The sequence below is a fragment of the Pecten maximus genome, chromosome 4 (genome assembly GCF_902652985.1).
Source record: "Pecten maximus chromosome 4, xPecMax1.1, whole genome shotgun sequence".
Classification (NCBI taxonomy): domain Eukaryota; kingdom Metazoa; phylum Mollusca; class Bivalvia; order Pectinida; family Pectinidae; genus Pecten; species Pecten maximus.
Genome location: NC_047018.1, coordinates 49,996,459 through 50,021,738, shown reverse-complemented (window position 1 = coordinate 50,021,738; position 25,280 = coordinate 49,996,459). Strand labels below are relative to the sequence as shown.

General features: G+C 34.3%; 1 protein-coding gene across 1 annotated transcript; it reads left to right on the top strand.

Annotated features, from left to right (window-relative positions):
- The first annotated feature begins 7,227 nt into the window (after nt 1-7,227).
- Nucleotides 7,228-24,996, top strand: LOC117326612. The gene is made up of 8 exons (XM_033883371.1): nt 7,228-7,257; nt 7,579-7,732; nt 8,194-8,442; nt 10,880-11,071; nt 21,962-22,167; nt 23,311-23,415; nt 23,543-23,696; nt 24,734-24,996. The coding sequence occupies exons 1-8, from the start codon at nt 7,228-7,230 to the stop codon at nt 24,994-24,996; spliced, it is 1,353 nt and encodes a 450-aa protein (XP_033739262.1).
- Nucleotides 24,997-25,280: the final 284 nt, after the last annotated feature.

Sequence of the window (25,280 nt, the reverse complement as noted above, 5' to 3'; positions counted from 1 at the left end):
CCTGTAGTTCATAAACAATCATCAACTCGAAATTATGTTAGACATTGTGTTTATGTTAAAGCTACATTTCAAGAAAAAATAATTGCTTGAATATGTACCAAACGAAGCGTTACAACATGTTATCAACGAAAAATATGAAAAATATCTAATAGCGGTCTTAACAATTGTAAAAATTTAAAAAGGAAGCCCACGCAGTGGTTCTTGATGCTTGTTTTTATTCTGACGATAAACAGCGGAATAATCCATAGCTCTATCGATGACGCCAAGGACGCATGCTCCGCGTCAGTTGAATGACCTTATTTGACACATTGTACGCCCCGTTACATACATGTTTCATTGACCCGTGTACCCTTGTATGGGCATTGCCAGACAAATATATGTTTCAATCATGTGTCACTGCAATCCCCACCCATCCCCCACCCCCCTTTCCCCCCACCCCAAACCCATCCACCCACCACAACGCCTTTTGTCTTTCAAAATGAAATATTAGAAACGTAAATGTTTACACTCATATGACAGAATATAACGATATTCCGATAAAAGATACCAAACTGAAGTATGCTTTGGTGAAAGGGATTAAATATTTACATCATTCACGTCAAGCATCGTTGCAGATGTTACCAAAAGCAGCAATGACGTAGCTAAGGTCTTATCCAATGATATTTGGTATTTCTCCGCCTTTATCGCCTACATTTCGTTCAGAAAGAACAACCCTGTTTTCGTACTGCTCTACCTACATGATCTAGATTTTGTCGGAAAACACTATTTTTACTGCAGTACATATTCCCAGATCTTCATCATTAGCAAACATTTTTAGACGCATATACAATTTTCACAACAGTACATATTCGCAGACTTTGACGCCGAAGGTATTCATCAGTGGTGATTACAATGCTGCGTAAGGTAAGTACTCAACTTTCGCATTTGTATAACATTTTCGTAACTCTGAAGTCTTATATATCTATCTGTCCCTAATTGTCACCATATAGTTACTTATATGGTATTTGCACCTTCAATACAAATTAAGATTTAGATGCAGAAGAGCAAAAACAAAAATTAAAGTAAGGAAACTAATTTAGATCGAACTAAATGTCAAATTCTGTATGTAAAGATAAAAAAAAGTCCCTATATAATTGAATAAGAATCATAATATTAAATACTGGCGTATACGATTTTTATAAACCATATTAAATTTCAAACAAACATCAAGTACATGTGTACTAAATACGTACTTGCATTTGTAATTAAAAGGTGGTATGCTGGTTACGGCAAACGTTCTCTCGTTAGTGTATACCACCTGCAATCGGAACATTTCAGCAGCTTTTGATAGAAATGTAAATTCTGAAATAATTACATTCAGTTATAATGTAATATGCTAATAGTACAATAACTAACCAAATCATTACAATACTGAAACAACATTAGCTCGAATACCATCATAAGAAGTATTGATAATAAGTAGATACAACTTCACAGGAAAAACCTTTTATAGTTTTGATATACATTGTTGTACATGTACACATATAATAAAAATAAGTAATTTGAAAAAACCAGTAAGTTGATTTATATATATTTCAATCGGCTTTTACATATCACATGAATTAAAATATATACATATATATACCGATAGTATTACATGATATTTTCATACATTAACTATAAAAAATGTAAAATACCTTTTACATTAATTATCCATTAGTTTCAAAAACTTTAACAGATACTTATTAATCAAAGTACCATTCACTAATTTGTGGTCCGTATACATTTTTTTTTTTTTTTTTTTTTTTTTTGGTAAACACTTTGCATATGGGAATCGACTGACCTTAGGTCCGGTACTACTATTAAATTGTGCGACGTCACTGGGAAAACCCCTCTGTTTGTTTATATGTATAATAACTTATTATAATAATCACAAATGCACCTATCTATATCATTATTTTATGTGTCATTTGAACAAATAATTGTTATCATTGACCTAAAAATTCAGTCATATTGTTACTGTTTGTCGGGAATTTGTTTTGTACAGCGGAATACTAGATATTTTTCGTTGTGCAAGCAAGCATAGGCGGAGGAATACGACGTGATGCCAAACATCAGTCGACAGTTTCCGGAAAGCTGATCGCCTCTGATAAACATTAATTTATATGTGTTGTTATTTTGACACTTTGACAGTCAGTTTATTTTTTCGCGGTATACCACAGGTATATCATACTTTTTTCTCATCCTTACAAATATGTAATTGGTTGGATTGTCGGTCACCGAGAAAAAAAAAATGTATCTATATAGTTTCGTCATGCTGGATCGATTTTTACATGCATTTCACGAAAAAAAAGGGGGGGGGGAAATAGTCCACCATATGCAGACATAAAGGATATCTAAATTATACCCGAGGATGTAGAATTTGGGATCAGAACCGAGACTTGCCGAGGGAAATTCTACCCGCGGTGGCCGAGTGGTTTAAGTGTCCCGACACTTTATCACCAGCCCTCTACCTCTGGGTTGCGAATTCGAAACCTACGTGGGGCAGTTGCCAGGTACTGACCGTAGGCCGGTGTTTTTTCAGGGTTCTCCGGCTTTCCTCCACCTTCAAACCCTGGAACGTCCTTAAATGACCCTGCCTGATAATAGGACGTTAAGCAAAAACACACCAAACCAAACCAAACCCGAGGGTAGAATTTCCCTATCTCACATACCTTACATTTGAAAGACTCTTTTAATTATTTAAAGAAAATCAAATAAAAAATGACTTAGACGTTGAGTTACGCTATTAGGACAAAAGTCATCAGGACACTTGATTGTAATATTCTCTGAATTTTGCTCTTTGGTTGTGTTTGACATCAGAGTATTTTCATATTTGGGATGTAAATAAATGGTTAAATAAATAGTTGAATAAATATTTGATGGACAGAACTTTAAAGAGATATTAGATAATGAACAGATTTTGACTCATCAATTGATTTTTTTTTTCATTTATTTATCGTTCTATGTTGTGTGAAACTGTATTTTTTTTTATATCTACTGCCTTTTTCGTAGTTAACATAAGCGTTTGGAGGTGACAAGTAATCCGTATGATACCATATATTGGACGAGTCCACCGGAACACCATGACCCAAAAATTACACTTTCAGATAATCTTCTATATATATACTTTTAAATTACCTTGCTATTTATTCAATATATATAAAACATTACAATTTTCTCTGGAATATTCTATTTTAATTACAATAATCGCCACCCGATATTGTCATTGCTTCTCGTATCCGCAGTTTTATTGGACGAAATAAACCCATAACACAGATAAACAAAAACATTTGCTACACAGCACTCAGATCGTGTTAACTTTCTCTGTTACTTTTCAAATCTTTTATTACGGTATGTATTCTGTACAACATTTAAGATGTTTCCTAATTAGTCCCAGAAGACGTTTGGAGAATAAATTATCAACCAGGGGCATCACAAACACAAACATAACGATACTGTTCTTTGTTTATCTAATAACCTTACGAGCTGTTTTATGTTTCATGTTTCAAGGGTTGGACTGTCTGGAAAATCCACTTGTCTTTTCTGTCATTATTACCTATGTAGGTATGGTACCACCAGCTATACGTGATGGAACTGACAATTTTGATACTGAGTTGCTGTTGCCTCTTGGTGAAAGCAGGTGAGCATTGTCGTTTCATTTCAACACATTTTAAGACACTGATGTAGAGGAATGGCGAGAGTTAGTGCATCAACACGACTATGGATCTACATCTAAGTTTTAAAATGCATCAAAAACCAACACCATTAATAATGTTACTAAATATGTACTTATAGTTGTCATGTGGTCTCTGTTTATATAGTTTTGCCTTCTTTTGAGGGCATTATGGTTACTTATGTCGAGAGATGCATAGTACCTCATCCGGTGACAACAGTGACGTCACAACTTGACGTGCAATCTCTCGACAAATTTGTTGCAGTAAATATTTATATATTATTCAAATAGCGTGTCAATACGCCTCATGTCACGAGGTAATAGATGTAATGAGTATATCTTTATCGGTATCTTTTCTGCATGGCATTCCGTCTGTGAACCAGTAATGAGTTGCATGCATATTTCATGAAGATGAGAAATCATTTATCCTTTTCACCTTTTTCTTTGGTCCATATCTTAATCGTTTCGTTGAAATGTTTATACCATATGGATATGAAGGTCACATACCGGTTTATGTGTATTGTGCTAACAGGCCGCATTCATAAATATGGATGTTGTGCTTATGTCTTTACAATATATACTGATGTTTACATTTCACCGTCCAATGTTATTTTTCATAGCGATTTACAGCCTTAGGAAACTACTTACAGTTTTACAATCTTACGATACTAATTAGACCTTTACAATCTTAGGATATTAATTAGACCTTTACAATCTTAGGATACTAATTAGACCGTTACAATCCTAGGATACTAATTAGACCGTTTTAATCTTAGGATAACACTTAGAGCTCTATTATATATCCGGGGAGTACTGTTATGTATCCGGTCAGTACTGTTACGTATCCGGTCAGTACTGTTATGTATCCGGTCAGTACTGTTATGTATCCGGTCAGTACTGTTATGTATCCGGTCAGTACTGTTATGTATCCGGTCAGTACTGTTATGTATCCGGGGAGTACTATTATGTATCCGGTCAGTACTGTTATGAATCCGGTCAATACTGTTATGTATCCGGTCAGTACTGTTATGTATCCGGGGAGTACTGTTATGTATCCGGTCAGTACTGTTATGTATCCGGTCAGTACTGTGATGTATCCGGTCAGTACTGTTACGTATCCGGTCAGTACTGTGATGTATTCGGTCAGTACTGCTATATATCCGGTCAGTATTGTTATATATCCGGGGAGTACTGTTATGTATTCGGTCAGTACTGTTATGTATCCGGTCAGTACTGTTATGTATCCAGGGAGTACTGGTATGTATCCGGTCAGTACTGTTATGTATCCGGGGAGTACTGTTATGTATCCGGGGAGTACTGTTATGTATCCGTCAGTATTGTTATATATCCAGGGTTCTGAAGATGCAGGACTGAAATAACGCCATTTTAGGTAAAATGCAACGGGCTCGCTTATTTGTCTATTTCCACTTTCAAAATATTTGTACTTGATTTGAAGTGATTCCAAACAATGTCAGCATGTGCTATTTGGCACTTTATCTGCAATTTATAGATGTAGAAAAAATCAACACGTAAACGACAAAGAGATGATAGCATGAATGCCGCCGGACACTAGATGGGTAACTGTTTAATCATAAATACCTCTATTTTTACCAGTGATGATGATAATGATAGTGTTAATAACCTTCTTATGTTCGTTATTAACAACATGTTGTTGATCTTTTTTTTTTCTTTTTTTTTTTTGTTGTTGTTTGTTTGTTTCTTTGTTGTTTGGTTGGGTTTTTTTTTTTTTCTTCTTTTTTTTTCTTTTTTGTAGATGTACTTCTATGTTCGGAATACCTAGTATCCGGTTTCCTTGGTGTCAACGACACAGCGATGACTTCTTCGAGTAAATTTCCCTACATAGGGTATGATAGTGGTGCATATTGTGGAAGACTTGACTACCCTGGAGATAACTCCTTAACACCGCGGAGACATATATCTTGGGTACCTCGGATAAGTAACACAGATCAGTTTATACAGGTACGTCTATTGACTTAGAAGTCGAGAAGAAATATTGAATACGTATTGATGTGCTGCGACAGAGTATATTTATCACATAATTACCTGTTATCCTGTTATTCAATAAATTACATTATTTAACAAGTCGAACGTTATCAATTTTTAAATATTTTATGGCACTCTCAAAGCGTTATTTATCTATTGATGTTTTACTTGACAATGTCCATGTTAATTTTCTTTTTAATTTGAATGTTATTTCATCAAATTTCATATGGAAGATCCTACATATCCGTATGGCATAGTAGTGTGTAGTGGTACTGTATGCTAGGAGAATGTACTCACGGTAGTCTAATGCGAGATCAAGTGACCCTATTAGGATCCAAAGAGTTAAATGTGGCCGCCTTGTGGTCCCATGGAAATAAAAGCGTTCTGCGATTAAATGTTTCCGCTATGTTCAAAACTAGTTACATTCTACATACAACGTTCAGAATTTTACATACATGTCGACCTGGTACATCATTTTCATTCTGAATGTCGACCTGACTCAATATTCTAAATCTGGATGTTGAATGTCGTACGTCAAGTTGACTCAACATTTAAAATCTGAATACCGTATGTCGTGTGTCAAGCTGTTTGACATTCAGATTCTGAACGAGGTGTGTTGAGCTGTTTGACATTCAGATTCTGAATGAGGTGTGTTGAGCTGTTTGACATTCAGATTCTGAATGTTGAATATCATATGTCTAGCTGGATGTCGCATGCTGAATGTTGAGTCAACTTGATGTTCTTTATTGATTAGACATAATGGAATATAATAAAAGGAAAAACTGTTATCTACATAATGTTATCACATTATATAAATCTTTGCCTTTTATAATTGTACCCTTTTCACGACGCCGTATAACTGGATACCCGTGAATACCCTCTCATTTTACCCTTGCGTTGTTTGAGGACGTTAAACCTTATCTTCTACTCTACAATCACCTGCTGCCCATCCTCCATCCCATCATCCTCCAGCCCTTTATCCTCCATCCCATCAACCTAGATCCATCAACCTCCATCCCATCATCATCCAGCCCTTCATCCTCCATCCCATCAACCTCCATTCCATCATCATCCAGCACTTCATCCTCCATCCCATCAACCTCCATCCCATCATCATCCAGCCTTTCATCCTCCATCCAATCAACCTCCATCCCATCATCATCCAGCCTTTCATCCTCCATCCAATCAACCTCCATCCCATCATCATCCAGCACTTCATCCTCCATCCAATCAACCTCTATCCCATCATCCTCCAGCCCTTCATCCTCCATCCCATCAACCTCCATCCCATCATCATCCAGCCTTTCATCCTCCATTTCATCACCCTCCATCTCATCATCCTCCTGCCCTTCAGTATCAAGGCCCACATTCTTAACAATGGAGCCGAACCTCGATATCTCGAAGCAAAATTGGCCATGAAAAATGTCCATGCATTCCAAGCATCCAGTTGCATTACATATATAATTTTATTGTCGAAATTGAGTTTTCACTTCAACTTAAATAAGGTCTTCGACTAGTCAGAGTTCGAGATGACAACACAGTCCAAATCCAAAGTGTCCGTAAGCGTACAGTGTCTAAAACATATATAACACATGTTATCTAGGTGACGTTTCCTGTTGACACTACGATTACTGCTGTAACTGTACAGGGAAGACAAAAGCTATTCGAACAATGGGTCAAATCGTACTACCTACTGTACAGCATGGACGGTGTCACGTGGACAACTGTGTCGTCACATGATGGAGTTCCAAAGGCAAGTCACGTGATTGCATAAACCCTCCTCTGAAATATGTTGTAAATGCTTTTAACACAATTCGTTCCACTGTGAAAACTTAGTTTATATGATATTACTTCTGATAAGAGTTAATTATTCTTTTCAGTTATTCAACGGAAGCTTTGACATGCAAACTCCAGTGACGTCATTAGTCACACCACACGTCACAGCGCGCCATTTGCGTATCAATCCAAGAGAATGGGTGGGGTATATTGCTCTCACATTCGATGTCAGCGGATGTCAGATAAGAAAACAGAACGGTAAGAGACAAATTATATATGAAATATAAACATCACACGAACATCTTATAATGTCGCCAAAACAGCCTTTCTTTAGTACAGTATTCTATTACATTAGCACTGCGATTGAAACGACAATTTAAAGCTCGTTCTGTATTTGCTATCCTGATCTTGAAATATGTTCCAATTTTAGTTCAGAAATATTCATAAATGTTAAGATATACCGCTTTGATTTCAACTCGGCATCTCTTCATATCTTGTTTTCGTTTCGTTTATCCTAGTTCTTGGTGGTATACTAAATCTTATCTGTTACTTGAAAATATTCTCATTGATTCTCTGTTCACTATATAATTTCTTGGTGTAATTCTTTTAAACAATAATCTCTGAGCATTTTACTGATATATTGTGTCATAGAGTTCTTCGACAAAATATCTTTTAATTCTATTTAATTTCGTGTTATTATATCCCGATTTGCTGGTTAGATGGGAGTAGTCGGTTTAAAAGGAAGCCAGTATCCTTAACTGAGGAAATGGTTTCCTTGCACACGGCAGTCACAGCCATGTCAACAACCCTAACCATGAAGGATTGTGCCATGATTTGTCGTAACAAAACAACGTGTATGGCCTTCACCTACCAGACCGCCAACGGAGTACAGTGGTGTACAGGTTACAGCGCCTGGATCGTTGTACCGGGACGAATCATCTCCGACATAGGCGTATTCGTTAACCAAGGTATGATAGGCTTTATTTCATCAAACTTTGGTTGCCAACGTTACTATCAGTCCATTTGATAGAATTTCAAGTAAAGCCTATATACATTTTCTCCATGAAAGGATCAAAGTGGAATAAACAATGAGATAGCGATATAGAAATATTTACAAAATTCTCTTCGTAAAAGGTCGATAATTAAACAAGCATGGTAAATTATTTTAGACATATTATGAATGAAAATAAAGCACAAAATTCATAATAAGATATGGATAATGGGAAGTAACTTATGAAAGATACACCTCAGCTACCTCACAAACACTATGCTAGGGTTTACTGTACATACATGATAATCAATTTTCTGAGGGCCTCTGCTGTCGAACATAAAACATTTTCCATTTTAACATTTAAGAGGAAAATCATTGTAGTGAGTTCATTTTTCCATTGTAGTGAACTCTGTCTTACCCGGACGTGATGTATAACGAGTAAGCTCTACCTAATTCGAACTTGATCTATTCAGATATTTGACCATCATTTTAATTCCTCCCATACATCAATATAATCTACACTGTGTAAAACAGGCATTAACCGAGTACCATCAAAACTCCATGAATACGATTCGTATTATCAATAAATTCGCTGAAAGCGGCGATGTATCAAATCCTGTGTAGTTTTTATTTTATTTTTTTTACCTTCAACAATTTTGTTTACAAGCTACGTGAGTACCATTTAAGCATTGATGTCATCTTTTTTTTAGTTTCATCGGGGTATGAAACAAATTTTGTTTGCAAACTCTATGAATCCGCGTAGCGGATTCTTACAGAAGTTTGCAAACAAAATTTGTTCTCATACCCCGATAAAACTAAAAAATAATTGACATCAACGCTTATAATTAATTTTTGAAAATTATTTTCTTATTTAAAACATGTTTTATGTACAATTTTACTGGTTTTAAATGGGAATCTTTTTCTCAAATCAATACACAACGTCAATTGTCGTATTGTGACGTCACATTTTTCGCGCCATTCTCGGAATTTCTTTCATAGAAGAATGAAAAGAATTTTTCGACCAATCAGATTTGAGTATTTACCATAAAAACAAAGAAAAATTAATTATAAATGATTGCTTAGACTATTTTTAATCCATGCCTAGCGCTAGTTACATAACAAAATCATTTTACATTATAATAACAATAGAAATAACCCTAAGGCGATTGATTGCAGCCTTTTTTATTTAAACAATAAGTTTATGAACGGAACATTTACGCATATTTTAATCCATTTCAATCATACCCCATTTAACCCTTATTTGCTATTATGTTGAATAGTTTAAATTAACGTGAAGAAGATTTTCAAATTTCATAAATTATATAATATATAATACGTTAAATATCAGCGAACAAGAAGTTCCAGTGTAATAAACATATGTATATACATTGTATGTTTATAGATAATTCAATTTTTTAAAACCAAACCAGGTCTCCTTGATATTTACGGGTACAAAGAAGATAAGGAATCTGGCATCTTGTACAATATCGTTGAGGTGAAAATGGACCAGGCACGCGCATCGAATACCTGTACAAAAATGTATACGCGACTCATGAAAGTTGTCACGGCATCGAAGATGTTAAGAGTCCAAAATATTGTTGGCAGCTATTTTGTGCTTAGTAAGTACATGTAGATCACTCATTTAATTTTAACATATCTGATAAATTATCCTCAGATTTGACTCTTGTGGGGCAAGTAAGTAGGGTATATTGATTTGATAGCTTTTAGAAATAAATGCATATAATCATTTACATTTAAAAGGGAGGTTACTCTATCCTTACAACAATTCAATGCATGGTATATATAAATCGGATCATACAAGTAGACAATAATTGAACAAATAAGTCAAATTAGTCACGCAAAAATCAAGCAAAATGTTCAGCATACCAATGCTTTAAATAAGACTATTGAAAAAAATCATAAAACTTCTTGAGAAGAATTGATAAATATTGTAAGATTTCAACATTCTCTGATAAACACTCAATGTTTAGGTAGGAGAAAGCCGAGTTATCACGTGATTTTTTCGGAACGTCATTTTATCCCACCGAAAATTTGACATGTGGAGCCCTAAGATGATATAGGAATTTAAAACTACATTTTGTTATTGTCCATTACAGTGTAATATTATAAGATAACGTGTCTAGTCCGTGGCATTAATTCCGTACAATATTCCTGTTGATAGTTTTGAGTGGACATGACTAAAAGTTTTCACATCGTTTTATATTTCACACAGCACGTGATACACATCATGAAATCCTCGTCAAGTTATGTCACTAATTTTCCTACTATAACACGTTCATTGTGACATTCGACATGTAGTTTAAAATCATCAAGAAGAAAGCGTATGTATTGTGTAATGCTAGTTTTTATGTTAGAAATTTCACTCATTTCGGATATATCAATTTCAATTGTAGGACGAGACTTCCGATTTTACCTCGCCGGAGAGTACAGCTCTCAAACCTGGAGCTACAATGGAGGAAAGGATATGATCAACAGCGACATCTGGTCTTCCGGAAATCCTGATCCAGGTCAAGGTCATTGTGTCATGTTGACTCAGACAGGACTGGCCAGTGTTGACTGTCAGCAACAACTCTTCTCAATCTGTGGTAATTAATGTGACGTATGGTTGAGCATGCGTGTAATGAGGAAAGTACATTAACTCTTAGGTAGAAAATAATTCCGGAAAGTCCTGGAATTCAGAGTTGTCCCCCTTTTTTCATCGCTTACAGGTTTTTGACTCAGAATTTTCAAATTGGTGAACATCCTAAAATGGCAGGACATATTAACATTACCTTGAATAGCTGTTTGCATCCTTTTTTCGGAAAAGTGTTCCTACTTACGTGTACATTTTATGCTCGTAGATAACGTTGTCACTTGATTTATTGTAGATAAATCAGGTTGACAACGGTATCCTGGATAGATAACGTTGTCAGTCGTACAGTGGATACGTCAGGTTGACAACAATACGTTGGATCAATATTGTTGACAACAGTACTTTTGATAAATAAGTTTGATAACAATACCCTGGATGAATGTCGTTGTCATTTGTACAGTGGATAAATCAGGTTAACAACAGTACCCTGGATAAATAACGTTGTCAGTCGTACAGTGTATATTTTATAATGCTTTGTGCTTTATTGTATACTGTCAAGATTCATCACAACCATCAATCTGTAAGACTTTTTCATATTCTATCATCAGTTTATTGGTTTTGAACTGAACTAATTTTTTTATGTATATATATATATATTTAAGCTTTGGTATATAACATGTTTTCACTGTTTATATTGTTTCATTTGAATATCCCTAACCTCTGTTTGAAAAGTAGATGAGTAACTATTTATGCCTACGTTTGTACTGGTGAGTCAGTCACGTGACTGGTATTGATTTTCTGTCAGCCAGATAAGTACAACACACCCAGCAATAAGAATCATACAAATCAAGCTTTGTACCAGCAGGATGTACCCAAAATACATATCCGAGAAATGTTCCATAAAATAATAAACAAGCGGAGCATTGGCAACTGATCCTAAACACGAAATGATTACAATGTAGTAAGCATTTCCACCAAATTAGCGGTAGCACACATTAACCCAATATCTACCAACTCGCAAATCTATGCCAATAACACTTCAGTGTTACAGAAATGGTCATATATCTCCCTTATTTGTGGAGCTATTGAGATACAAAGCATTTTTTCTTAGAAATGTTTCCTTTGACAAACATTTTACGCATTTTACGAGTTAAAAAAACATTCCGACTTCATTTCGATTATTTATTGTTATCGTTGACGTCCTGTTTCATATGTAGGAATCGTCTAGATGCGTACACGATTTTGTATCACACATTATATAAAACATAGCAAGAAAAAATACCTGTAATTCACCATAGTGGTTGTTAATACTCTCAATTACAAGTTTTAATGTATTTTCAACCAATTTAACAGGAATCCACCCAAGAATTAATGTTTTTTTATCAATAAAGTAAATGTATGTACGTAATACCATACGCTGAAAGCTTTAATGATTTTATCATAAAAAATGGTATTGTAATATATATACTGTTTACGCAAAGAAAAAAAAACTGATCAAAACATAATTTTATCATTCATAACGTACCAAAGTAAATGACACACAGTGTCCAGAACTAAACATCTTAGTAACTTTGGCGTCATATAAAGAGGGAGTCATTATTTCACGAGCACCTGCGCGAATACCATCGACATCAACTTTCCGCCGTTTCCATAACATCACAAATAACACGATATTGATTAATGACTTTAGCTGGTTGTGAATTCTACAGTGTTTGAACCATGGTGTACCAATATAAGATAGCCGTGTCATAACCATATTAAGGCACTTACCCCACCCCTAGACTTTACGTGTGAAATAGACTGACATAGATTTATACGGATGCAGAAATATTGATATGTACCTGTAAGTATTCTATGCAAGTATAGGCTGGAAATATTGTTGATAAACAAAAAGAACTTAGATAAGAGAATAAGTGTGAATTTTTTTCAAAAAGACCTTAAATGTACTTTCTGACTTTCAAATGCTTCTAAATACATTCAAAAAATCGAAAACAGACCAGCGAATCCTTCCTCTTGGCCTGCGTTTCTTCTGACCATATCGCTAGACATTAGACGTTTTGATATTTTTCAACCTTGTCCCATACACAACAAATTATTATAATCGTCCTTTTGAAATTTAAATCGAGATATACACCTGACTCTCTAATACAAAGTTGAAATATTTATATCAAAATAAGCAGTAAAAGGGAACTGAATGTGAGCCAAACATGTGTGTTGGAACTTTAAAAGAAAATCGCAGTGAAAACAACACTAAATGAGAAAAAGCACAAATTGGTGCCACAGTGGTATAACGGTGTTGTCCTCAAAAGTGTTGTCATTGTTGAATATCTCATTCTACAAGAAAAATTATTCGTAGTAACTTTTATTCAAATCTGAAAATTTTAAGAATTATATGAATTTGAGATTTATTTAAGATTTATGTGTGGTGTAATTTCTCACATTAATTAAGTGTAAGCTGCAGTGTTTTGATTTTTATTAAAGAATAAAATCAATGCTGTTGAATGTATTTATTGAGAACTTGGCTCAGTGAGCGTATTTATTATTAATCGCCAGTCAAGGCGTGAAATGTCATGTGTCACATAAAGCCAGGCAGAATATGGTTTAAAGCGCAAATATGAAAAGTGCCAGAAGATAATCCTTTAGGATATTGACCATGAGTTGTTGTTGTTTTGTTTTTTTGTGTGTGTTTTTTTTTTTTTTTTTTGTATTTTTCTTTTCTTTTCTTTTATATGAACACATCTGCCTATCGGCTATGAAGAAGACCGTTTACAGCTGATACATATATATGTCTGTTAAGAAGAGGATTTATTGAGATATAAATTACATAATTGCATAGCCATGCATTTATTTGTAGCTTTGTTTTAGATCTAAAGCGAAAGATTCCTTATCTATCAAACATATAGGCAACATATTGGCAAAATCTTAATCACAATGCCGAATGCGGTGACCCGAAGTTTTTTCGTGCGTAATCGTCCAACCACATACAGTATCCTGGACGACAATCAATAATTGAAGTATGTGTATGTATGAAAATGATATACTCAACATTGATGGTATATCAAAACAAAAACAAAAAAAACAAGAAAACATTTAAATATCAATTAGCCAGTGCTCGTTGGGTCTTGTGTGAATCCAAACACTGAATTGTAATCCATCCATAAGAACACAATTATTTCTAAATAAAAATAATTACAATTCTATTGTTTAGATCCTCAAATTATTTTCCTGTATTCATACAGTTTCGCTGATGTACATATTCAAGTATCTAATAGGGTTTTCAAAAATAAATGTATCGTCAGACTGCCACATCGACCCTCCCGTATTGTGAGGTATTAAAACATACATTAGACCAATCGGAGCTTATATCTATTTATGCAGTTGCGTTTGTTTGGTTTTATTTACTTTTCTTTGTACCAAGGTCTCAAACGTTTACAGACATAACTTATCGGGTCAGATTTTACAGACATAACTCAACGGGTCAGAGTTTACATACATAACTCAACGATTCAGTTTACAACCATAACTCAACAGGTCAGAGTTTACTGTCATAACTCATCGGTCTGAGTTTACACACATAACTCAACGGGTCAGAGTTTACACACATAACTCAACGGTTCAGAAGTTACAGACATAACTCAACGGTTCAGAAGTTACAGACATAACTCAACGGGTCAGTGATTACAAATATAACTCAACCGTTCAGAGTTTGCAGACATAACTCAACGGTTCAGTTTACTGATATAACTCAATGAGTCAGAGTTTACATACATAACTCAACGGGTCACAGTACAAGACAATGCCCACGTCTGTTGATGTTTGTCAACAATGCTTCACGAATGGAGTCCCGTGGGTGCAAGTGACAAGAGCTCGCAACATTCTGCTTACTACCGAGAAATTATCATTTCCAGTGTGACCCACCGAATTGCAGTGAAATGATTTCGCATTAATAGTTTATAGTAAATTATACCATGAGGGACAGCTAGAAGCGACAATTCGGGTTAATCTTTTAAGCACTTTTAGTATTGGGATCCATTAATCGTTTATCATGAACTTTAATTTCTTTTCGCGTCATAAATTATGTATCGGTAAAGTCAATCAGTTTAATATAAATTCGCATTTTTTCGGTACAGTTTGTACCGGCAGCAAATGCTGAAATGACTTGCCATCAGTCAATTTTGTTGTCAACAAATCATTGTTTTATTTCAGCATTGCAGATTAATGTATTAAATAGCCATACCATGACAATTATGGTTCGTATGGTATTTATATTGCGTAATAATCAATTATGTCTGTGGTGAACATAATCATTGGTGTTCAGTCCCGGTTTATAAATATAGTAAACTTTTGCAAAGCAACACTTCTTGAGATTTCATCACCTTAAATTCGGTACCTGAATTACGTATATATATTCAATCTAATATGAATGTTTTTCGAGTTAGACAGCTGTGCTCAATTAACCGTGACTCGAATGAATTATGTCATCAATAAAGATTGTGTTCACAGCTGACCATACCTTGTCCATTGTATATTTGAAATCATAACGAGCTTAGCATTGGCAGTGTCAACATTGCTATGCTAAGATTTGTTACCTTTACGAAGGACAAACACAACCCCAAGGAAAGGCCAGAGTTTGCAAGGGCAAACACATTTGTAGACGAACTATTACTTGAAAACGAAGAACGATCTACACCTCGTAAAAAGAGGGGAAATTACACTGTGTATTCTCCAAAACAATGGAAGGATATTGGAAACTACATGTATATACTAAAATATATAGGTAGCAGTGAACAGTAAAAATGCCCAATTTTGAAAAATATGACACATGTCTTAGATATGTAAACATTGCCAGTTAACCCTACATATAAACTCTAATAAAGTATATATATTTGTAATCTGTACAACATTTGCAATTTTAATACAGCTCTGAAGGATAAGTTAACTGATATTTTCTGTGGTTTTTAGAGCTGTGAATACCATGGTAACAGCTTAAAAAATGCTTAAAAATTGCCAAATATTATGATATTTGACCCAAGATGACACAATTCTCTACACCATTTTTTTTCTGAAACCTATCTAAAATTAAATATATATTAAATATGTTGTAAATTGAGTTTTTCCGCTATCTCACCTTTACTGTGGGCATCCATTTTTCGCTGTAGGCAAAACTAAATTTCCTGTGTAAACACACTTGCGGAAAATCCGGAAATTTAAAATCCGAAACCAATTTATTATTTTTTGTTTTAACAAATGTGAAGCCTGTATGTACTTCTTCATACTGAATATACCAATTATAGTGTACATTTATTTTTTTATTTTTTATGCATATCATAATACAGGAGTTATTTGCTTAACAAAAAAACTGCCCATGGCCAGGCTGTCCTACTGTAGTGTGCTACCATAACATATATTCACTGAAAATAAACTATCTAGCTGTAACGCTTAAAATGAAATACACTAAAATTATGTGAATTTGTATAGAAAACGCAAAATTTGGCATACGCTAAAAACGATATACGGTAGCTAATTTCGAGAAAAAATAATTGCTTGCTATATTTCGAGAAAAAATAACTGCTTGCTATATTTCGAGAAAAAATGATTGCTTGTCTATACGCCAAACAAATCGATAATCAAAGAAAATACAAAACATTTCTAAATTGTCTTAACAAGTGTAAAAGTATAAAAAAAAAAAGGGGGGGGGGGGGGAGCTCCATCCATGGTTTTATTTGTGATTTTCTGCATTGAAAATTGATCACAAATGTTAGTTAAACGTATCCTTGATTTTATTCTGAGCATAAACATAATGGTAGCGTAATCATGCTTTACGGCTCACGGCTTTATCAATGCCTTCGTATTTCACTGCTAAAACATAATCAGGTTGTTGTTTCACGAATTTATATAAAGTATTGAATATGATTAAAATGAGTAAATAAAGTCTTCGTTACGTCATGAGAATACAAGGTCCAAAACTGTGCTTCTGGTTCCCACGCAATTGCGACCCATGGATTCCCCTTGTTTTAATATTTTAAAATGAATTATTAGAAACGTGAATGTTCACTGGTATGGACAAATATACCGATATTCTGATAGGATATACCAAACCCGAGAATGCTTTGGTGAAAGGGATTAAATATTAACATCATCTAAGTAATGCACCGTTGCAGATGGTAGCAAACACAGTAATGGTGGAGCTAAGGTCTTATCCAATGATATTTGATATTTCTCCGCCTTTAGCGCCTACATGTCGGTCTGAAAGAACAGCCGTTTCCGTACTGCTCTACCAACCAGATCTCGCTGTTGTCGGATATCACAATTTTTACTGCAGTACATATTCCCAGATCTTCACGAATAGCAAAAAAATTGACGCCGAAGATATTCATCAATGGTGATTGCAATGTTGCATAGCGTAAGTACTCAACTCTCGTATTTATATTACATTTTTTTAGTATCGCTGAAGTCTGATATTTTCTACAATACTAGTGTTATACTCATCCAACTGTCAGTCATAGTCACTATATAAGTACTTACAGGGTATTTGTACCTTTAAATATAAATTCAGAATTAGATGCCAAAACTTTAATAAACTAAGGTAAACTGATATAGATCGAACTTAATGATAAAATCTAGATTGGGATTTTAATCACACCGATAACCATCCGATATTGTCATTGCTACCCGTACCCGCAATTGTGTGGGACGAAATAAACCCACTTTTGAGATAAACAAAACATTTACTTCCATGCACGCGCTGTAATCAAATCTTGTCAACTTGCACTGTTACCCTTTAAACCTTTTATACGTTACAATGAATATTTATTCATAACATCTATACACCACCTAAGATGTTTTCTAATTAATTACAATAGTCCTTTGGCGAATGAATTAACGACCGAATTGATCTTAAACAAAAAAATATCGATATTATTCCTTTTTTTTAAATATGATTAACCTATATCACTGGTTTATGTTCTACGTCTTTATGTGATCGTTTGTAATTATTTGATGCCTTCATGAAGGGGCGGATTTTATTAAGAGAAATCGACAATTCATTTTCGTATCCATGTAGGTATGGTACCACCACCAGCTAAACGTGATGGAACTGACAATTTTCATACTTACTTTTTGTTTCCTCTTGGTGAAAGCAGGTAAGTAGTTTCATTTTTTTCAACACATTATAGGACACTTATATAAAGGAATAGTCAGTTCTACATTCGATTTAAGCTTCATCAAGATTTAATATCCTTAATTACTTTATGAAAAATCTGATTATATTTATGGTTTCTATTTCTGTAGTATTGTCTTCTTTTGAGGGCACCTGGTTACTTTTGTCGAGAGATGCACAGTACCTAATCCGGAGACAACAGTGACGTCACAATGGATACAGGATCAATATCTCGACAAATTTAGTCGTGCCCGAGGGAGCAAAAATGAATTCATGCTGATGAAGTACTCATCTGCCACCTAATAAACATATATATATATTATTTAAATATCGTTTTAATACTACTTGAGCCATGCGGTGATAGGTATGATACCTATATCTGTCTATACCTGACTGTTTTTGTCTGTGTACCAGTAATGAGCTACATGTTTATTTTATCAAGGTGGAAGATTATCTTTCCTGTCCATCTTTTCATTTTACCCACATCCTTGATAGCTTTCGTTGAAATGTTGATATGATACGGTAATAAAGTCACATAGCAACTTATGTATCCAACCAGTACTGCTATGTATCCAGGGGGTACTGTTATGTATCCAGGGAGTACTGTTATGAATCCAGGGAGTACTGTCATGTATCCAGAGAGTATTGTTATGTATCATTAGAGTACTGTTATGTATCCAGGGGTACTGTTATGAATCCAGGGAGTACTGTTATAATCCAGGTAGACCTGTTATGTATCCAGGGAGTACTGTTATGTATTTAGGGGTACTGTGCTGTGTCAATGGTGTACTATTATGTATCTAGGGAGTACTGTTATGCATCAAGGGAGTACTGTTATGTATCCAGGGAGTACTGTTATGTATCCAGGGAGTACTGTTATGTATCCAGGGAGAACTGTTATGTATCCGGGGAGTAAAGTTATATATCCAGGGAGTACTGTTATATATCCAGGGAGAACTGTTATGTATCCGGGGAGTACTGTTATGTATCCAGGGGGTAATGTTATGTATCTAGGGAGTACTGTTCAAATAACCAGGGAGTACTGTTATGTATCCAGGGAGTACTGTTATGTATCCAGGGGGTAATGTTATGTATCTAGGGAGTATTGTTCAAATAACCAGGGAGTACTGTTATGTATCCAGGGAGTACTGTTATGTATCCAGGGGGTACTGTGATGTATCCGGGGAGTACTATTATGTACCCAGGGAGTACTGTTATGTATCAAGAAAGTACTATTATGTATCCTGGAAATCGTGTGGTATATATCGTAACAGTTATTTTATTGTTGAATATATTGGATATGCAGCATAAAACTTCCCGTTAGAATTTCTGTTGTGCATTTAAATGAAAAATTATAATAAGAAACAACAATTATCTCCCAAACTGTGGGTCAAATTGATTTTGATATGAAGCATCAATAAACCACTCCCAATAGTAATACGTGGTCTTCATTCCGAAATATATCTCCGAGACGCAGGACTGAAATAACGTTATTTTTAGGTAAAATGAAATGTGCTCGCTTGTTTGCCATTTCTTCTTTCAAAATGTTTTTACAAGATTTGAAGTGTTTCCATACAAATTCAGCGTGTATTTTGTTTTATCACTTTTCAATGTATTGATTAAGAAAATATTAACTCAAATTATATGAGGGTGATACGCCAAGATTCTATATTAAAAACACCACTTTGGTATAACAATGACATCCAAATAGGGAATAAATTTGTTTTCTATCCACACTGGTTTAAAGCCACTGTTTATACTATAAATGACCTTGTCAAAAATATTTGTGATATGACTTTTTATTCCCTTAATGAATTCCGTCAAAACTATGGAATAAATACAAATTTTCTACAATATCATGGTCTAGTCACAGCTGTAAAGCATTTTCTTAGAAGAATTGAGTTTATGATAGAAAGACCAGACTTACCATTTTTACCATCAAACATAGAAATATTTTATAAGAGTAAAAAGGGATCTAAAGACTTTTATAACTGCATCATTACAGCACCTTCAACACCAAATGGGGTAAGAAAATGGAATGAAGAATTTGACTTTGAGTTTAATCATGAAAAATGGGTTAAAATACTTAAACTTCCATTTACTATCACGAAAGGTTCTAAATTGCAATGGTTTCAAGTTAGAATTTTACATCATATTCTAGTAACTAACACTTTTCTTTTTAAAATAAACATATACCCTAGTCCTTTATGTACACTCTGTAACATGGAAAGAGAAACTATTGTCCATTGTCTATGGGAATGCACAGAAGTGCAGGAACTACTACAGCGATTTGAAACTTTATGTGACATTTTCCTCATTCCTATTTTTATAAATAAAGAATCTTTTCTTTTTGGTATACTATCATCTCAAGCAAATATGGTTGATAACGAAATTTTAGTAATTATAAAACACTACATCTATAAAAGTAGATGTCTACATAAATCTTTGAGTCTGAATGCTCTTATCAATGTCATTAAAGACCACTTCATTGTTCAGAAATATATCATCAGCAGCAGAAATGAATACATGAAAAGGAAATTTGAAATTAATTGGAGGAAATGGAAAGCCATTGTTGAAATGTAACAGTAGTACAAATAATATTATTAATACTGTATGCCCATCTTACATGTTTTTTATTGTTAATGCTATCGCATGCTCTGACTTTTGCCTATTGTTCGAAAATGTAATGTTTTATTAATACTCAAATTATACAAGGAATTTTGAATATATTTCGGATATTTTAGCTATGGGACCTCTAACTTCCTTTTCTTTCCTACCTACACCCTTTCTCTCTCTCTCTCTCTTTCTCTCTTTATTGTTCTCTTTCTATTTTGTGTGTGTCTCTGTCTCCTACAATATTTAGTGTTACTATTTCAATTTAATACAGTTAATTTTTATCTCTTCAATGTTTGTCTACTGTATTATCCTGGTATGTATGGTGAATGGATGTAAAGGTGTATATGTTTGTGAGATATGTATGCACACACATAAAAAAGTTATAATTTAAAAAAGGAAAACTACATGTATATATGAAAGAGATATGTATGTTTCTTGATTGTGCAATATTACGTACAGTGTTTATGTTACATGTTACTGTTGATATTATATAGTAATTTGGATATACATATAACTTTATATATGGCATTAATATTTTGGACAACTTATATGTACTTAAAAGTTCTTTAGCAATATAGTGACTATTATGTCATTTAATCAATTAACTATACTCAATATTATAGATCAATTGACTTTTGACAATTTCATATATACTAAATTTATTCCATAATACATAATGCAATGAAAAAAACCCATTAATTGACAGTTTGGTTTTCTTCAGTATATATGTGTGTGAATGTGAAGTGTGTGAATGTGAAGTGTGTGAATGTGATGTTTATTGCCTTGTAATCCAAAATGAAATGTCTTTGAAAATAAAAAAATTATAAAAAAAAAAAGAAAATATTAACAAGTATCAACAAACGATAGGATGATAGTCTAAGTGCTCGCTCGTTTGTCAATTCTGATTTCAAAATGCTTTTGCGTTATTTGTTAAGTGTTTTCGAACAAAGTCATATATAATATATAGAAAACCATACACGACAACTGCTTGGGATCATAATCTGATGGTCTAAGGACTCTTGATGGGAATCGTTTGACCTAGTCGTTGTTAATCCTGAATTTTACCTCTGATGATAATACTGGTTATGTTAATTACGTACTTACACCATACTTACGTCTTCATTGTAGATGTCCTTCTTTGTTCGGACTACCTAGTCTCTGGTTTTCATGGTGTCAACGACACTGCCATGACTTCTTCGAGTAACTTTCGCCACTCAATGCGTGACAATAGTGCGTATTGTGGCAGGCTTGACTACCCTGGAGATGACACTTTAGCAAAGCCGAGAATTGGATGTTGGGTCGCTGGCAAAGAAAACACAAAGCAGTATATACAGGTAATTCAATTGATTCAAACAATTGGTCGGTTGTCCAAAAAATTACATTATGTAACATTATGAAACTCATCACAAATTTTAACTTATTTTATTAATTGTTTTGCTCGACAATGCCGGTGTAACGTTGAAAATGGACCCCCGTGAAAAATGGAACCGGGATGTTTGAAAATGGAACCGGGTTCCATTTTCCACGGGGGTCCATTTTCAACGTTACACCGGCATTTGTTTTTAACTTAAAACGTCGTTTTAACAAATTCCATCTGAAATGAAAACTCATCCGATCCTACCTATTCATGAGACATGGTATTGTGACATGTCCGTAGTTATATATGTATGTATGGAGGATATTGTGACACTAGTGTCGGATCACGCTGTACATTAGGGGCAATAATAGGTTTCAAAGAGTTTTTTTTTTATATCTGGCTTTCCCTTGAAATTGAAAGCGTTCTGGAAATAAATGTTTCGCTATGTTCTAAGCAAGTGAAGTTGGCTCAACATTCATCATACGTCATTCAGATTCTGCATGTTGAATGTCATATGTCGAGCCTGCTGTCCTATGCTGCATGTTGAGCCTATTTTGATGTTCTATATTGATAAGACCTTATGGAATTTAACAAAAGGACATATTGTTATCTACTACATTTTATCACACTGTAACACTCTTCACCTTTTCAAACTGTACCCAGTTCACGACACTGTACACCTGGATATTCGTGGATACCCTCTCATTTGACCCCTGCGATGTTGTTAGGACGTTTAACATCAACTCCACAATCACCTGTCCCCTATCGCTAAGTCCCGCATCATCCAGCCCTTTATCCTAAAACACCTCATCTCCACTTCCTCCCACAAGAAAATATAAATTCACTAATAAACAATAAAGAAGAACCTCTCTATCTCGGAGTAAGATTGATCACGGAAAGTGTCCATGTATTCGAAGTAATCAGATATATTATGAATAGAATTTTACTGTCGAAGCAGATTTAACTTCAAGTTAAGTAGTGTCTTCGAGTTATAAAAGTTCGAGATAACGAAGCAACTGTCCTAATTAATCAAAATGTAAAGTGTTTAATACGTGTACAACACATCATTATCAAGGTGACGTTTCCGGTTGACACTACGATTTCTGCTGTAACTGTACAGGGAAGACAAAGGATATATGAACAATGGGTCAAATCTTACTACCTACTGCACAGCATGGACGGTGTAACGTGGACAACGGTGTCGTCACCTGATGGAAATCCAAAGGCAAGTCACATTGTTTTTATATACCCTCCTCTGAAATATGTTGTGAATGCTTTTAACACAATTCGTTCCACTGTAAAAACTTAGTTATGTGAGATGACTTCTGAAATGTGTTAATTATTCTTTTCAGTTATTCAACGGAAGCTTTGACATCCAAACTCCAGTGACGTCATTAGTCACACCACACGTCACAGCTCGCCATTTGCGAATTAATCCAAGAGAATGGGAGTGGGTTATTGCTCTCACATTCGATGTCAGCGGATGTCAGATTAGAAAACAGAACGGTGAGGGACACCTATTATATAAAACTCTTTTTTTTTTAAATTAACATCTAGCAAACATTTGATAATGTCACCAATAGGGTCGTTTTTTAGTTCAGTATTTTATTTCGTTATTCACTGAGATAAAACAAAAATGAAATAATCGTTTTATATTTGCTTTTCTGATCTTGAAATATATTCCAATTTTAGTTCAGAAATTTGCATAATGCCATGCAAATGAGCATTTCACTATATACTGTATACCCTATGGTTTTATACCAAGACATGTCCCTGGAATGATATTTGTCTTTCTGTTCACCAATTTCTGTTTTCTTCCAGTTTCATTTCGGTTTCTGTAAATGTACCTTCGTCCCACTTTTCGTTTTGATTTTCACTCGGAATCTGTTCATATCTTGTTCCTCGTGATGGACTTCAGTTTGTCTTTTTACTAAATAATATATGGTAAACCATTGTCTTTTACTTAATGATTTATGGTAAACCGTTGTCTTTTACTAAATAATATATGGTAAACCATTGTCTTTTACTTAATGATTTATGGTAAACCGTTGTCTTTTACTAAATAATATATGGTAAACCATTGTCTTTTACTTAATGATTTATGGTAAACCATTGTCTTTTACTAAATATATGGTAAACCATTGTCTTTTACTAAATAATATATATGGTAAACCATTGTCTTTTACTAAATAATATATGGTAAATCATTGTCTTTTTCTGAATAATATATGGTAAACCATTGTCTTTTACTAAATAATATATGGTAAATCATTGTCTTTTTCTGAATAATATATGGTAAATCATTGTCTTTTTCTGAATAATATATGGTAAACCATTGTCTTTTTCTGAATAATATATGGTAAACCATTGTCTTTTCTTTTGTCATTAATTCTCAATGATTCTTTGTTGTCTTTCCTTTATTTTGTTATCTTCATGATTTCTTGGTGTGATTCTGATTATGAGCATTTGACCTTGATTCCTTAAACAAAATATCCTTTGATTCTATATAATTTCGTTTTATTATATCCCGATTTGCTGGTTAGATGGGAGTAGTCGGTTTGAAAGGAAGCCGGTATCCTTAACTGAGGAAATGGTTTCTTTGCACACGGCAGTCACAGCCATGTCAACAACCCTAACCATGAAGGATTGTGCCATGATTTGTCGTAACAAAACAACATGCTTGTCATTCACCTACCAGACCGCCAACGGAGTACAGTGGTGTACAGGTTACAGCGCCTGGATCGTCGTACCGGGACGAATCATCTCCGACACAGGCGTATTCGTTAACCAAGGTATCATTTCATGACATTTTGTTGACAAAGTTGTTATCAGTCAATTGAATAACAGAATAAAAGTTAAATATTATATAAATTGTCTCTGTGAAATGGCCAAAGTTTAAAAAAGTGAGAAAATATTTTAGACAAAATCAAAAGTGAAAGAAAAACACACAAAATAATACAAGGATAAGGGGAAGTACATATATGATTGTAACTTATGAAAGAAACATCTCACTCGACTCATATACGCTATGATATGCTTAAGTATATTTGATTATCATATTTCTACGGATCTCCGCTGACGAATATACAC

Bases quoted from the DNA above. Each gene is read 5' to 3' on its own strand.
- LOC117326612 (XM_033883371.1), top strand. From the start codon at position 7,228: ATGACAACACAGTCCAAATCCAAAGTGTCC. The intron at 22,168-23,310 runs GTAATTCAATTG...GTAACTGTACAG, and splicing joins ACACAAAGCAGTATATACAG to GGAAGACAAAGGATATATGA. The intron at 23,416-23,542 runs GCAAGTCACATT...TATTCTTTTCAG, and splicing joins CACCTGATGGAAATCCAAAG to TTATTCAACGGAAGCTTTGA.